We start from the raw sequence: 15,926 nt of genomic DNA, 5'->3' as shown, positions 1-15,926 counted from the left end.
CTTGTTATTTATTGTTACTTAAAAATTTTTGAACATCTTTTTAGGAGAAAAAGTGTACGCTAAAGTGACAACCGTTGAAAAATTTTTAGTATTTAAACATTACAAAAATTCATTCAAAAAAGTTATACACGCCTTAATATAAAAACAACATTTTGAATTTAATTTTAACATTTAAACTCTTCTGAAGTTATTTTAATTTAACGAAAAACGTAACAATGTATTTATTGAAGTTTTTTTGAGAAAAAAAAAAACATTTTTGCAACTTTTTAGCTAGATTACTGTTGAATCACTATTACTTTTATTAAAATGTATATATATATATATATATATTTTAGTTATATTAAACACTTTAAATAAATTCTTTTTTATTTTGTTTAAGTAGTAATTAGTTAAAAAACCAATAAATTCAGTTATAAAATATTATTTAAAGGAACATAACTTATATTGAAAGTTTACTTATAATCTTTACTATTAATGTAACAAAATGTTTGATATAGTTAAGACATAAAAGTATTAAGTTACGCACAGATTAGGCCATAGGGTTTTGCACTAATTTAAAAACGTTAAAATAGCTAATGTACATTATACGGGTAGATGTCAAAATTTCACGAGGGTGTGACAAATTTGCCATTTGTCATTAAATTGTATATTAGTTTTTGGTCATTTTCGTTATGTGTTGACAGTTAATGTTTTTATTATATATAAGTGTTGTTGATGTGACTTGGATTAATTTTGTACATATTCTTATAAACTGTTCTCTCATTGTTGTTATTTTTTTAAAATAAATGAGATTAAAGTATCTGTCACTCTGTAGCACTTATATTAAATTCTATAAAAGTTACTTAGCTTTTTATATAAAAGTAATCTTAAGACAGACCATAGGGTTACAAGGTGACTAAATTGCACGAAAAAAAAGTTATATGAAGATACTTTTACACGAAGAGTCACTTTTGCACGAAGACACATTTGCACGAGGGGAATTTTTTGCACGAGTAGAAAATTTTGCACGGGTTGATTTTTTTCAAATTATTCTTTATTTTTTTATTAATTTTAAATTTTCTCATTTGTAATTGAATTAGTTTTTCTATTTATTTTATCTTACTTTAAATGTTAACCCTAACCCATACCCTCGGTTGGTAGTTTTCTTTGTTAATTAATTTTTAAAACTGATAATTTTTTTATTTCTTATCTCTACTATCACTGTTACTTTTAACCCTTACCCTCAGTCGGTAGCTTTTTTTTAATTGATTTGTTTTTATTAATTTGTTTTTCTTCTTTTTTTAAATTAATTTTATTAGTTATTTTTTTATTTTTATTTTTACTATCACTCTTACCCCTAACCCTTACCCTCGATCAGTAACTTTTTTTTTCTTTTTGTTTTTTTTTTAAATTTATCTTTCTGTTTTTTATTTTATTTATGTATTATTTCTGATTTTCTACTCTCGTGCAAAATTGACCCTTGGTGCAAAATTGTCTTTATGCAATTTTGTCACCTCGTGCAAATTTGTCTTTTTGCAAAATTGATTCTTCTTGAAGTTTAGTCGCATCGTGCAATTTTGTCTTCGTGCACTTTTGACCTGTTCCCTCATTCTACATATTCTACACATTCAACACACATATAAAAAATTATTCAAAACTATAATTATAGAAAATAAGATTAAATCTAAAGTTTTTATTTATTACATGATGCCATCTTTTTAAATAAGGGTAAGTATAGTTCTTTCTCTAAAATTATCAACTATATAACGCAGCATTTTCTAGTGTGTTTTAGCTTATCATTTTAGAAATATATCTTTAAGTCATCAGCACTTTGGCGAGCAATAGAAAGTATCTTTTTTTAGCTTCATTATAACCCATCTAAAAATCTATCTTAATCAAAAAAGGCAATGCAGGAGGATACATCCCATTTATCAAAAGTTTAAAAAGATGCCATTTTTACCAGTTTTGAGTGTTTGTTGCAGTTTCGGATGATACTTATCCTGTTTTAACATAAAATGCTGATCTTTACATTTTTTTCAAAAACTGGAATTAAAATAACAACAATCAAGGTTCATTATTTTTTGATCGAGGAGGACGTGATTTTGAATTCATAGGACGATCTTACATGTACCACCTCCTTAAATTTTTTCATAATATACTAAGATGCAGGTTCCACCAATTTCAGAACTGTAAAATTTTTGCCTTGTTTATGCTCAGCAAAAAAATTAAATAAAACTAGTTTACCTTTTTTTTTACAAAAAGTCAAGTTGTTGCACTGAACGCTAATTTGTTTTTAAAGAGATAAAGTTACTTTAAAACACTTATTTTTAAGTTCAAAAAGAAAATCGAAGATATTTTTTTCACCTTGTAAATAAGTTTATATAAAAATAAGAATTTATAAATTACACTTCCTATTTAAAAATTTTTCTTCCATGGAACAAAGGTTTGAAATATAAAAGTAAAACTTTTTAGATTTGTAAGTACAAAAAATTTTTTTCTTTTGTTCAAACTATCTGAAACGTGATTGACAACAAGACTTATACTAAAAACGAAAGCCTGACTAAAAGTTACGATTTGTTGAAAAGTGTGTCACTCATTAAAGTCAGACCTGTTCTTTTTGCACAAATAAGATTGAAAACTGTAAAAGCGTTAATTAGCTAACAGAAGTATACGGAATTTATATAAAACCTATGAAGCTATTGTTTCCGTTTTTGAATGGTCACAGTATAAAATTTAACTTTCTACCAGCTATAAGACATAAATAACACAATTTTTATTATTCATTTATTATTTTAAGTTCCTAATACTATAATTACTATTTTAAAATTATATTACTTTTGATGTAAAATTAAATATTACCGTAGTCCAAATACAAAATTAAAGATATTATTTTAATCAGTTGTTATACCAGACAAAGTTAAAGCTTACCATTATAATGACATAAAAATTGGATTATTTTTAGTAAGTTATATAAGTGTAAGAACTTATATGCCAATATTTTAGTAAAATAATGTTAGATTTTAGAATAAGTTTATATATATATATAAGGTGTAACGTTAAAAGGCGTTAAATCCTGGAGATCCTGATAAGCTAAGCTTATCGGAATATATACCACAGATGTTCTTGTGTTAAAACTTTATTTCAACTAACGGCGTTTCACTGCTCTCAAATAAATTTAAGAACAGATCTACGGAGTCTCAAAAAGCTCTAAGATTAGAGCTTTTTGAGACTCCCTAGATCTGCTAGATAGAGCTAAGAATAGAGCTTTTTGAGACTCCCTAGATATGTTCTTAAATTTATTTGAGAGCAGTGAAACGCCGTTAGTTGAAATAAAGTTTTAACACTAGAACATCTGGGGTAATATATATATATTAAAAATTTAATATAAAATTCTGATCGATAGTGCTTGACAAATTAAATTGGAGCTAAATATTTATCTAATTATATAATAACTAATATATAAAAACATATATATTAATTGTTAAAAATAAAACAATTTTTTTGTTATTGATAATCTGTTATTTATTATTAAATTATGTTTATGGTTTATGAAACAAAACAAATTTGACGGTTATAAGTTTTTAGGTGTTGTTTTTAAGAATATAAATTTAAGAAAAATAACAATAAGAATTAACCACTATTATTTCTATTGTTTACAATTTATTCAACCATTTTATCAAAATACAAAGTTTCTTTTTTTTTTAATTACACTGAGATTATTAAAAAACTAAGAAGTGTATATAGAAAAGTTCTTATAAAATTTTAGAGAAACAAAAACAACTAAGGAAAATTTTCTTAAAATACGTGAAACATTACTGAAGCACAAAACTAAGTTAAATATTGTAACAAAAGAATGGTTATCTTACGAGAAAACTAGAGATGAAACAATCAGCTGGTTAAACGAAAATACAAAACTGTTTTTAGGTAAAAATCGTCTTTCTCACGATTTAAAAGAAAAAGAAGCTCAATTCAATAAGTATAAGTTAGTTAACTATAATAGTTATGCTTAAATTTTTTTTTGTTTAAGTGTGATGTTTGTACACTTTATCTTAAATATTTATGTCTTTTTAAAACTTAAGTCTAATCTGTATTGGTTTAGTAATATACCAAAAATCTATACAAGTATTAAAGAAAAACTTAATTATTCATATTTAGTTTTTAATTATAAAACATTATAAAACAATATATTTTCCAGATATTTTAAAGAGTCCTTTAATAAGAATCTGTTAAATAAATTTTAAATTTAAAACTCTGATACTTTTTCATAATACCATAATAATTTTTAGTCGTAGAAAACGACAAAATGATTATTTTTACTAAAGGTTTTATTAATTTTAGCTAAAGATTTTTGACTAAATTTTTTTTAAATGACAGTAATTTTAAAGCCTAAGTTTTATTTTGGAGTTATATAAAAGTTAAATATCAAAATTTATTTGTAAAATTCATAAAAACAACTAAATTTTTTAAATTTTAAATTTTTAAACATTTAGTCTATTTCTTAATACAGTTGGTACAATGTTTTTTTAACGAATATATTTATACAACTTTAAGTAGTGTAATTACTATTGCAATAAAATAGACAGTTTTAAACCTATATAGCATTGAAAGTTCTCAAAAGTAATAACTATCATTATATATTGTTTGTTACGCGACAAATAAATCTAAAATAATAGGTCCTAAGACCTTGTGCACAAAAATATTTTAGTTATCGAAACGTACACAAATCCGATACAGTTTAACGTCTTGTCCATAACGGACTAAATTTAGAGTAAATACTAATCAACACAATTCTACAATTAAATCTCAAAAAATAATTAACTCAGCTTCACTATTAAGAAAACAGTATAACAAAGCTATTTTTGTTACTAAGTACTTTTTAATTAAACTTAGGCTTGTAAGTATGAATAAACATAGCTTCAGTTTTAATTAAATTAACTACAATAGTACTTTTTAATTATATAGTGAAGTTAATTAGTATAGTTTTTTGCTACGAATAAAGTTCTTTAATATATGTGCAGTTATAATGATGCATAGAACTCAAATATGGAGTTACCACAGACTTAGGTTAGTTTTTATTACGATTCCGAACACATTTTTGATTATGTTCTTTCATCTCGTTTTAAAATGCTCACCTGAATTGTTTCTAAAATAAATGGTATTAGGCAGTCTGCCTTTTTTGTATTACAATCAGAAAGTTTTTGATAAACTTATAAATGCAAATTGGTTAAAAAATGATTGAAACTAACTGTCTCAAATCTTTGAAGAAAAACTGTATACAACACATCTTACGTTTATTAAAAAAAAAATTCTGTTGCATAAATAAATAGTAATTGAGACTCAGAATCTAACTTTAGTTATAGTAAACAAAAAAAAATAGTGATAATTTTTTTGGCTAGGTTCTGATTCTTTATTCTTTTTATCTATTTTTGTTATTATTTTTTAAATATATATTGAAAAGCCTTGAAATAAATTTCACATTAAATTTATTTACATTATTTTGTTTTTTATTAGACTTGAATTTAATTCTTTGTTACACATATAAAAACTAACACTTTAAAATATGTCTCTATAAGTAACTTGTTTTAACATAGTTGTAAGATTTAATTTTATAAACGAAAGATATCTTGCTTAGTATTATTCTTTTAAAGGATGAGATAGTTATTTTCAATAGTTTTATAACTAATTTTTATTTTGTGAATTGTTTCTGGTTGCAGTTAATGTAATAAAAGAGTAACAGCTAAAAAAACTGATATCCAAGCCCTTTGATTGAAAAAGTTTAAATAAAATTAAAAACAAAAGAAACAACAAATGTTTTGAACCTAAAATGTGTCAAGTTTTACTAGTTCTGCTAATGTAGGTGTTAAATCAGTTCAGTCTGGAAAAAGTGCTAAGGAACTGATTTGTAAGTAAAATTTATAGCTATACTAAGATTAACTTTTGTTCTGATTCTATTTCCGGTCCAAAAATAAAATACTCATTATCTAGCAAATATAAAATTTTTACATGTATGGTTTACGCATTTAAATTTTTTTGTTTAAACAGCTATATAGGTCAGACGTTGAGGCATTTTGAATTTTAAAATAGTTTTGGTTTAGCTACAAGGTTTAATTTCTAAATAAATTCTTCTCATTTTTTTAATTAAATAGTTTAAACATAACTGACATGAAAAAGAACTGACTCATCTTCGAAAAAAATTATTGATTAAATTCGTTTAGCTCTCTTCGGAATAAAATTGCTAAAAACTATGAATATTATAGAGTAATTTTAGTTATATATAATGAATTTGAAAAGTCTAACAAAATATAGTTACGTCATAAAGTATAAAAGTCTGTTTAGAAAAAGTTTGAAAAATAGAATAGAGTTGTACTAACTTAAAGTAATTAATAAGATAAAATTGCTAAAACAAAAACATTTAAAATAGTAGAAATTTTTACCTGAAACTAAATTAAATTAAAAGCACATTAAAAAATACGACAATAACGACAACAATAATACTACTAAAGACCCTATTTGTAAAGTTTTAAACTGTAAATATCTCTTTGTTCGCAAATTTTTGGCTCGAGAGTTCTAATAAACAAATATTCTAGAACTGAAAGATGGTAGGTGTTTCTAGCTCGGGATAGGATTTCGAATCTATTATCCAGGTAGTTCTCGGCACAACCAGGGTTGTTGAGGAGGTGCTGATGAATAGATAACTGTTCACCTTTAGGCTTCACGTCGTCATTAAAAATAAACCTTTTAAGCTTTTTCGTGACATGCTGCTCTCGCCTGACGTGGAAACGTTGAGATGTTCGACCTACGTAGTCATTTCCGTCATTTTTTTCTACTTAAAATGTTTTAACATCTAATCATATGAGAGAACTAATAAGACTGGACACTTTTTAAATACTATATATCTTGTTGTTTATTGTTTTAAATTCAGTTTTTTAAATCATTTTAATCAAAGGGCATCCTTTAATAGTAACTCATTGATTGAATTAATTAAACCTAAAATAGTTAAGGTGAGAGATGTTTTGAGATTTAATATAATTTTCGTGTTGATTAGTTTTTTACTCCTGATTTAAGAATATTTATTATCTTTGCAATTGTCAAAAGCCTTTATGTCTGAATTTATTTACGCTGTCGCTATCCTACTTATACACTATTATTGGCCTGGTTTAGAACGCAACGTGCGCTCTAACTTGCAAAGTAGATGCCCCAAGATAACGCTTAAATTATAATTGATTTAAATAAACTAATATGACTTACTTACTATTTACTAAAGGTTTAATAAATCAGTTACTTATACTAATTTAAACTTAGTTCGAATCTGTGATAATGATTATATTTACAATGAAATTGCGAAACGAAAAGATGATAAAATACTGCACAACATTACACTAATAAAACAAATTATCCATTCTTTTAAAAGACGAAAATACTCGAATTAAAGAAACTAAAAACTAAACGTTTAAACCAAACTCAAAAAGTGTTCTAAAATCGGAATCAACTCGACAAACAAGATTGAAACTAGCAACAACTTAAGTGCGGCGAAAAGCCGCGCTGACTTCAGTTCGCTGCAACGCAGTAGAAACTCAAATCCCAAATTACGCGCGATATTCTTAATTTATACTCGCTTGAGAGAAAAGAAAAAAAATAAAATATAGACAATTACCGCGTAAGCGGCACATTTCCTCTTCTTACCTTCGTACTTTAAGAATTCATTCTTGGTTTTCCGAAAAAAAAACATTAATGTTTATTCATTAACACTTGTAAGAATGCTTAAAACTCCCTATATAGAAAAATGAACGAAAAACGACCGCCGACTTTGATCTCCTTAGTTTAAAAAGCATTACTTTACTTTGAAAATTCTATAAATTAGTTTAAAATACACCAAATTAATAAAAGTATGATAAAGTTTTATAAAATTACAGACAAATGTAGAAAGTTTAAAAAATTTCTTCACTGCTGGAACTCGCTCCACCCTTGTACATCTCCTCGTCGTTTGACCGGTTTATCAGTTTATCCTGATCAGTCTCCTGGCCTCACCTAAGCGGTCTGTTGGCGTTACGGAATTCGTCTCCTAGCCTCACCTAAACGGTCTGTTGGCGTTACGGAATCCGTCTCCTGACCTCACCTTACCGGTCTGTTGGCGCTACGAAATCCGTCTCCTAGACTCACCCTACCGGTCTGTTGGCGCTACGGAATCCGTCTCCTAGCCTCACCTAAACGGTCTGTTGGCGCTACGGAATCCGTCTCCTGGCCTCACCTAACGGTCTGTTGGCGCTACGGAATCCGTCTCCTGGCCTCACCTTAACGGTCTGTTGGCGCTACGGAATCCGTCTCCTGGCTTCACCCTACCGGTCTGTTGGCGCTACGGAATTCGTCTCCTGGCCTCACCTTAGCGGTCTGTTGGCGCTACGGAATCCTCTGATCCGTCTCTCCGTACGTATCCTCGTACATAAAGCTCGGTCTCCTCGTACCGCTCCTCGCCGATTGGTTTCTCGAGCCGTTCGTGCGATAGTCCAAATAGAATGTACGTAACATTACTTGATTTCAATTTTAAAAACAAGTTAAAACATTAAAAAAAATTAAATTTACAAACTTATATGCCATTAGTTAGCCACAACATTAGTCAATTAGTTTATTTATATTTTAACTTTTCAGTCTGTTATGTTTTAAAATAATTAAAAAACATTTGTGGCTCCAATTAATACGAAGTAGTTCTCTTCAAGATTTAACATAAAAAACATTTTACATTTTACACGAGTTAGTTGACAAAACAAGCAATTACATGCGTCTCAAAAGTTTAAACTTCTTTTCGTAAAAATATAAAGCCAGTGAACTTGTACTGATTTTAAAAACTTTAATATTCTAACAAATTTTAAACAAATTTTTCTATTTTTAGATTTTAAATACCGGCTAAGACATTTAATAGCTCGAATGACCTCGTTAAAAATGTTATTTTTATAAGTACGGTTAGATTTAAAACAATAAAAAACATACCAATAAAGTTTGTTACAAGCAATTAACAAGGTCATTGTCAAACAACTGTAAATATCACAGTTCAAAGTTTGAACATAACATTGTTGCTAAATATAAAATTAAATTAAGTTTTAAAAACTTAAGAAATTTCACTTTATTAACCGATTATAGACTCGAAAACAAGTTTTAATAACCTCATACAAGTATTTTTACAAGGACGAACGAAAAAACAACAATGTTTTTACATGCAGTTTAAAAAGTTTATTAGCCGTTATAGTTCAAATTAAAACGATTGTCTGAAAACAAAAAAATTAAACTTTACAGTTGCTAACTTTTATAGACGTTTAAAACTCTTTATGTTTTAAGAAAAGTTTTATTATTAGAAGCCTTTAATATTATTCTATTTTAAGTGAACATGTCTCTTTAAATAAAATGTTTAAAACGATTAAACGATATTTAATTAATTTATTTGATGAGACGGCGGAACAACTTGAAAACAAGACTTTCATTTTATTTTGCTCGTACAAGATTTAAAATTCACTTAAAAAAACGCTTCAACGATGAATAGCGATAATATCATACACCACCAATACATTTTAGTTCTAACACATGTCGATTAGCCTTTCCCAAACCACTTTAACATAAAATTAAACACAATAAAACTAATAACATTAGAAAAAAACAACTCAAATCTATCACAAACTCGAGCTACTTAGTTGTTTTTCAAACTAGAAATTTTAAACTCATTTTTATAAATTTTACAAAGCTGATGACTAGGTTAAATAAATGCCATTAAGTTTATCAAATTTATACTATTACTAAATCAAGTTTATTCCACTCTGTCCCCATGTCACCATCTAAAAAACGTAGAAATTTTAATGAAGGTATCTGTGTTCAATTCCAGCTATAATTAACTGGACGTCCGGGTCATCATGTCGCTATCCAGGTGTTCTACTTATACACTATTATTGTCCTGGTTAAGAACGCAACGAGCGCTCTAACATGTAAAGTAGATGCCCCAAGATAACGCTTAAATTATAATTGATTTAAATAAACTAATATGACTTACTTACTATTTACTAAAGGTTTAATAAATCAGTTACTTATACTAATTTAAACTTAGTTTGAATCTGTGATAATGATTTTATTTACAATGAAATTGCGAAACGAAAAGATGATAAAATACTGCACAACATTACACTAATAAACCAAATTATCAATTCTTTTAAAAGACTAAAATACTCGAATAAAAGAAACTACAAAACTAAACGTTTAAACCAAACTCAAAAAGTGTTCTAAAATCGGAATCAACTCAACAAACAAGATTGAAACTAGCAACAACTTAAGTGCGGCGAAAAGCCGCGCTGACTTCAGTTCGCTGCAACGCAGTAGAAACTCAAATCCCAAATTACGCGCGATATTCTTAATTTATACTCGCTTGAGAGAAAAGAAGAAAATAAAAAAGAGACAATTACCGCGTAAGCGGCACAACGCTATTTTTATTGTATTCACACTGGTAAAAATGTATAAATATATTGCAGTTAAAAAAAACCTTGATTTTGTTTTTATAGTACTATTTTTAAAATCTTTGAACTGTATTATAACTGTTCAAAATATAGTTTTAATTGTTTGCCAACAAAAGATCCTAGTGAAGTAACTTCACTGGAATATAAATAAAAACAAATTATACAGTAATTTTCCTTTATTCTACCAACATATGTTTCTGTGTGTCAACGAATAAACACACTTCAACTGGATTCTGTAAAAAATAATTACTGTAATGAGAGAATAGAAGCATAGAATAAAGTAGGTGTATACATGTTTTCATTAAAATAAGATATTTTCTACAGATAATAGTTATTAATAGGTAAAATACTTAATATTAAATTCGACTGTTATAAAACTATATAATATTTGTGATTATTAAGTCTAAAATAAGTAAAGAAAGCTAAATTACACAATAAGCAACAAATTATAATATAAACAAACAACTCACGTTAATGGGAAAGATAACTGATTCAAAATTTATTGTCGTTAATTAATGAAAAATACATTCATTGCAACTAATAATTACGTCACAATGTAAATGAGGTTATTTAAACTATTTAATTTGTATTTCAAAGAACATTAATTTAGTTTTTATGTAATCTACTTTGAACAAAAATTAAACATTAACCATTAGATAGTGAATCAATAAAATTTAATAAAACTTAACGACGGTGAAGGCAATAAAAGTCACAGAAACTCGATGTGCCATGTATATTATATATTGAATGTTTGTAATGATTGAATCAAAGTTATATAGAATTAGGAAGCAGATTTAGATCAAATGCAAAAATCAAAAATGAAAAAATTAAACTTTAAGAAAACCAAAGCGCAAAAAAACAAAATTGTTATTGGGCTTACAATGTACTGACCGATAATTAATTTAAATATATATTGTATTTTATAATTAATAAAATAATTAATTAGTAAAGTAGGAGTCGGCTGTTTAATTTAAATATCCCATACAGATATTTTAAATATTTAATAAGTAAGTTGTGTTATATTTGAAAGTTAAAATGTAAAACAACAAGGTAGTCATATGCTAAGTATAAACCTGCAGTAAAAAACCTACTAGCTCTCTTAGGCGTAGTAGGTAAAAAAGAACGGTTTATCTGTGATTTGAATACAGGCTTCGAATTAAACTTGGAACTTAACATATAAAGGTGTGAAGAATTATAGTCGGAGGGTAAAGTGATTATATGAAATTACGGAGAATAGAAAGTGATTTGTGTGAAATAGATACAAATAATAAATGAATAAAACTATATGTTAAGTTCGAAGTTTAGTTGGAAGCCTGTATTCAAATCACAGATAAACCGTGCTTTTTAAGCCCAATAACAATTTTGTTTTTTTTGTATTTTGGTTTTTCTTAAAGTTTAATTTTTTCATTTTTGATTTTTACACTTGATCTAAATCTGCTTCCTAATTCTATATAACTTTGATTTAATCATTACAAACATTCAATATATAATATACATGTCACATCGAGTTTCTGTGACTTTTATTGCCTTCACCGTCGTTAAGTTTTATTAAATTTTATTGATTCACTATCTAATGGTTAATGTTTTATTTTTGTTCAAAATAGATTACATAAAAACTAAATTAATGTTCTTTGAAATACAAATTAAATAGTTTAAATAACCTCATTTACATTGTGACGTAATTATTAGTTGCAATGAATGTATTTTTCATTAGTTAACGACAATAAATTTTGAATCAGTTATCTTTCCCATTAACGTGAGTTGTTTGTTTATATTATAATTTGTTGTTTTATTGTGTAATTTAGCTTACTTTACTTATTTTAGACTTAATAATCCCAAATATTATATAGTTTTATAATATTCGGATTTAATATTAAGTATTTTACCTATTAATAACTATTATCTGTAGAAAATATCTTATTTTAATGAAAACATGTATACACCTACTTTATTCTATGCTTCTATTCTCTCATTACAGTAATTATTTTTTACAGAACCCAGTTGAAGTGTGTTGATTCGTTGACACACAGAAACATATGTTTGTAGAATAAAGGAAGATTACTGTATAATTTGTTTTTATGAACTGTATTATATATATTTAGTTAATAGATATTAGTTTAAAAACTTTTTGCACTGAGTAACTAATAAAAATGATACTATTTTTTGCTAATGTTTTTATAAAGAGTACTTTTCAATTTATTTAGTTTAAAGTTATAGTTTATTGAACGACAAAAAAACGATGCTCAAAATATTTGGTCTTAAGACCTGGTGCACGAAGAACCTTTCGGTTATTGATTTGCACATCACGGATACCTTTTAAAGTCTTGTCCAGGACAAGACGATACAATAAACATTTTTGTAATTTTTTTGTTGGTAATTTAAGCAGTTTCCTTTATATAAATAATTTTATATACACAAGAGTTAGTATAATTTTCAGTAATTAATCAGTCTAAAATATAAAACGACTAAAATTATATGAACTATTGTACTCAAAAGCAATAAAAAACATAAATATTAAATATGCATACTTATTGCTTTATATTGCTTAATACTAATTGAGACTAAAAGGTAAATAAATCAAGCTGTTTTTGAGTTTATAAGGAAAAATGAAATTATTAATGAATTTACTATTATAGGAAGGTTTTTGAACGTATTTATATACCATTTGCAACTTAATATCAATAGATTATTCATTTCATTTTTTATATTTTATTACACAAAGCTTTTCAAAACCATACAAGATTTCTTTGTCAAGTGATAAGTTTTAAATGAAATTTGAAAAAAAATTGTTAAGTGAATAGCTTAAAAAATAACTTTAAATTATGACGTATGAACAAATTAGAGTAAATACAAAAATTAGAGATTCAGTAATTAAAACTAAAGGTATGTTTATTAATAGATTGTTAATAATTTTGTTTTACCATTTAATGCTACCTGCGTATTTAAGTTAGGTCGCTCTTCCTCAATCAATATTAATACGACCTAACTTAAATACGCAACTAGCATTAAATGGTAAAACAAAATAATTAACAATCCATTAATAAACATACCTTTAGTTTTAATTACTGAATCTCTAATTTTTGTATTTATTTTAACTTATTCATACGTCATAATTTAAAGTTATTTTTTAAGCTATTCACTTAACAAAATTTTTCAAATTTCATTAAAAGATTATCACTTGACAAAGAAATCTTGTATGGTTTTGAAAAGCTTTGTGTAATAAAATACAAAAAAAAAATGAATAATCTATTGATATTAAGTTGCAAATGGTATATAAATTAATGAATTGGTTGTTGAAAAATGATAACTAGACTGCACTGCAAGACCATTTTCATTGTCAATGCGACATTCTACAACCTTTTTTTATCATTATAGGATTCATTAGGCAACAATAGTCACGATGAACTATTGTATCAGTTAAAATAAACACTCTTAAGTATTTAGGTGATCGTTTAAGGTTACAGCCAAAAAATGACATAACTAAATCGTTCACAACTCAAAGTCCAAGGGTTTGTCAGTTTCAAAATAATATTATAGTTTACACTTGTTTGATCAAAGATGTCACATGAACTTTTGTTGATCGTCGTGCGTTACAGCCTAGTGCTTTAAACGATGACTTTAAAAAAAATATCAACTTTGCTAAAAATAGCCGAAATAGCTACTGTTGTTGATAAATAACAACTTTTTCAGTATTTAAAATTTATCAAGAAAAGTTTTTATCACTTAGACGTAACAAGAAATATAATTGACTTAATCAATCAATCATAAGTTTTATTTTTAGTACACTTGTATTTAAGGTTTACGTTTTAGTGAAGTAGTCTTTACAACTAGACTTTATTTTAAATTATAGTAAATCAAAAAGTGTAAATTTGTTTTAAATCTAGGAAACGTATTTTTGTAGATTTTCATGCTTATTCATATTAATAGAAAGATTTTATTATAACTATAAAGACTTTTTAGGAAACTAACTAGTAAGTTATAGTATTCAATATTTAAAATTGTTGTACTTTTTAAAACTACATTAGGATCTGTTAAACAAAGAGTATGAAAGAAAAACTATTAAAATTATAATAATTAAAAAAAAAAATATTACATTCGATAGTTGAGACACCGGTAAAAACTGACATTGAAAAATATTAAATAAAAAGTACTTTAACAAGTTAGTTTGCTAAAATATTAGTTTCAAGACCTAATTTAAAAAGAGATTCAATACTAAAACTTTAACTAGTTAAACTTATGCAAGTAAATACATTTCAAAAATAACTTGTTAGGTTTGTTATAAAAAATAAAAGAAAATGTAAGTGTTTCGTTCGTTTATTGTCACTTAATGATTTAAGTAATCTGACAGAGTGATTATCAGTAAAAATATCTACCGTGCACAATTTAAAGCAATGCAGTAAGTTATTTGTTTAAAAACTACATGATGCATGCAATTCTATTAAACTTTACTTTAAACTGTTTAGGCTAATTGAAGAAGATATCATTTCACGTAAAATTCAATTAGAGCAACTTTTTCACCATAGCGAGAAATATAAAACAAACAACGAGTACAATGTAATAAATGAAAAGTATCAAAAGTTATCGTTTTTAGCTTCTAAGCGAACAGAAAACTTAAAGATTATTTGGAATAAACATTCAAATTTTAATTTCTGTTAGTTCTTTAAAATAACATAGTTGATTTTTAACATTAGGTCTGACAAAAAAAATTAGCATTTTATTTAAAAAACAGAACGGAATTTATATGTTCTATATTCATGACTTATTGAATGTTTTCAAAATTTAATTTATTTCCATTTATATAGTTATTTAAAGACGGAATAATTAAGTTCAATAATATAATAAAAAAAAATGAAAAATTAAAACAATCACAATTTATTTACCAAAAAGGTTGTAAGGAATTGTGTGAATGGGTTAATTCTGCAAAAGAAGAGTTAGAAAGATGGGGATCCATAACAAATACTGTGATTAGTGAAACAACGTTAAATAATAGCAATAAACAGAAAAAAAGTGAAATTTTAACTAAAAAACTTCAAAAAATTAAAGTTAGAAAATATACTTACTTATTCTTTATTTCAATTTTTTTTTTAATTAAATTAATTATTTTTAAGCTTGATTTAGAATAAAAAGAAAATCATGAAACTATTTTAATTTACTAGTAGTCACCTTAAATCTACATAAAAACTAACATTAATTATTGAATTGTTGTTGTAGAACTTAAAGCAAACAAGAGCACATGGTAGGGAAAAACTTGATGTTGCAATTGAACTTGGAAGTAACATTATTGAAGATACTAATGAACTTGGAAGTGAATTAATTCTTCAACAAATACAAAAGTATTTTTATGAAAAAAAATATTTGATAAGTTGTTAATTTAGTTGCTGTTTTATAAATTTGTACCCAAATAAAAAAGAAATTTAACAAGACTTTATAAATATACTTTTATATTAGTTGGAAAAT

General features: G+C 25.9%; 1 protein-coding gene across 7 annotated transcripts in view; it reads left to right on the top strand.

Annotated features, from left to right (window-relative positions):
- The window catches only part of LOC145849114 (nesprin-1-like), a 159,589-nt gene that overhangs the window by 79,759 nt on the left and 63,904 nt on the right, over positions 1–15,926 (top strand). For all 7 annotated transcript variants that reach the window (XM_082954201.1, XM_082954200.1, XM_082954202.1 and 4 more), the window contains 4 exons: positions 3,746–3,961; positions 14,933–15,120; positions 15,357–15,511; positions 15,681–15,802. In XM_082954201.1, the coding sequence (XP_082810327.1) occupies positions 3,746–3,961; positions 14,933–15,120; positions 15,357–15,511; positions 15,681–15,802 (681 nt within the window). The remainder of the gene's footprint in view (positions 1–3,745; positions 3,962–14,932; positions 15,121–15,356; positions 15,512–15,680; positions 15,803–15,926) is intronic.

The sequence above is a fragment of the Thalia democratica genome, chromosome 1 (genome assembly GCF_965202585.1).
Source record: "Thalia democratica chromosome 1, ktThaDemo2.hap1.1, whole genome shotgun sequence".
NCBI classification, from domain to species: Eukaryota; Metazoa; Chordata; class Thaliacea; order Salpida; family Salpidae; genus Thalia; species Thalia democratica.
Note: the sequence above shows the minus strand (reverse complement) of the source record. Positions and strands in the feature narration are given on the sequence as shown.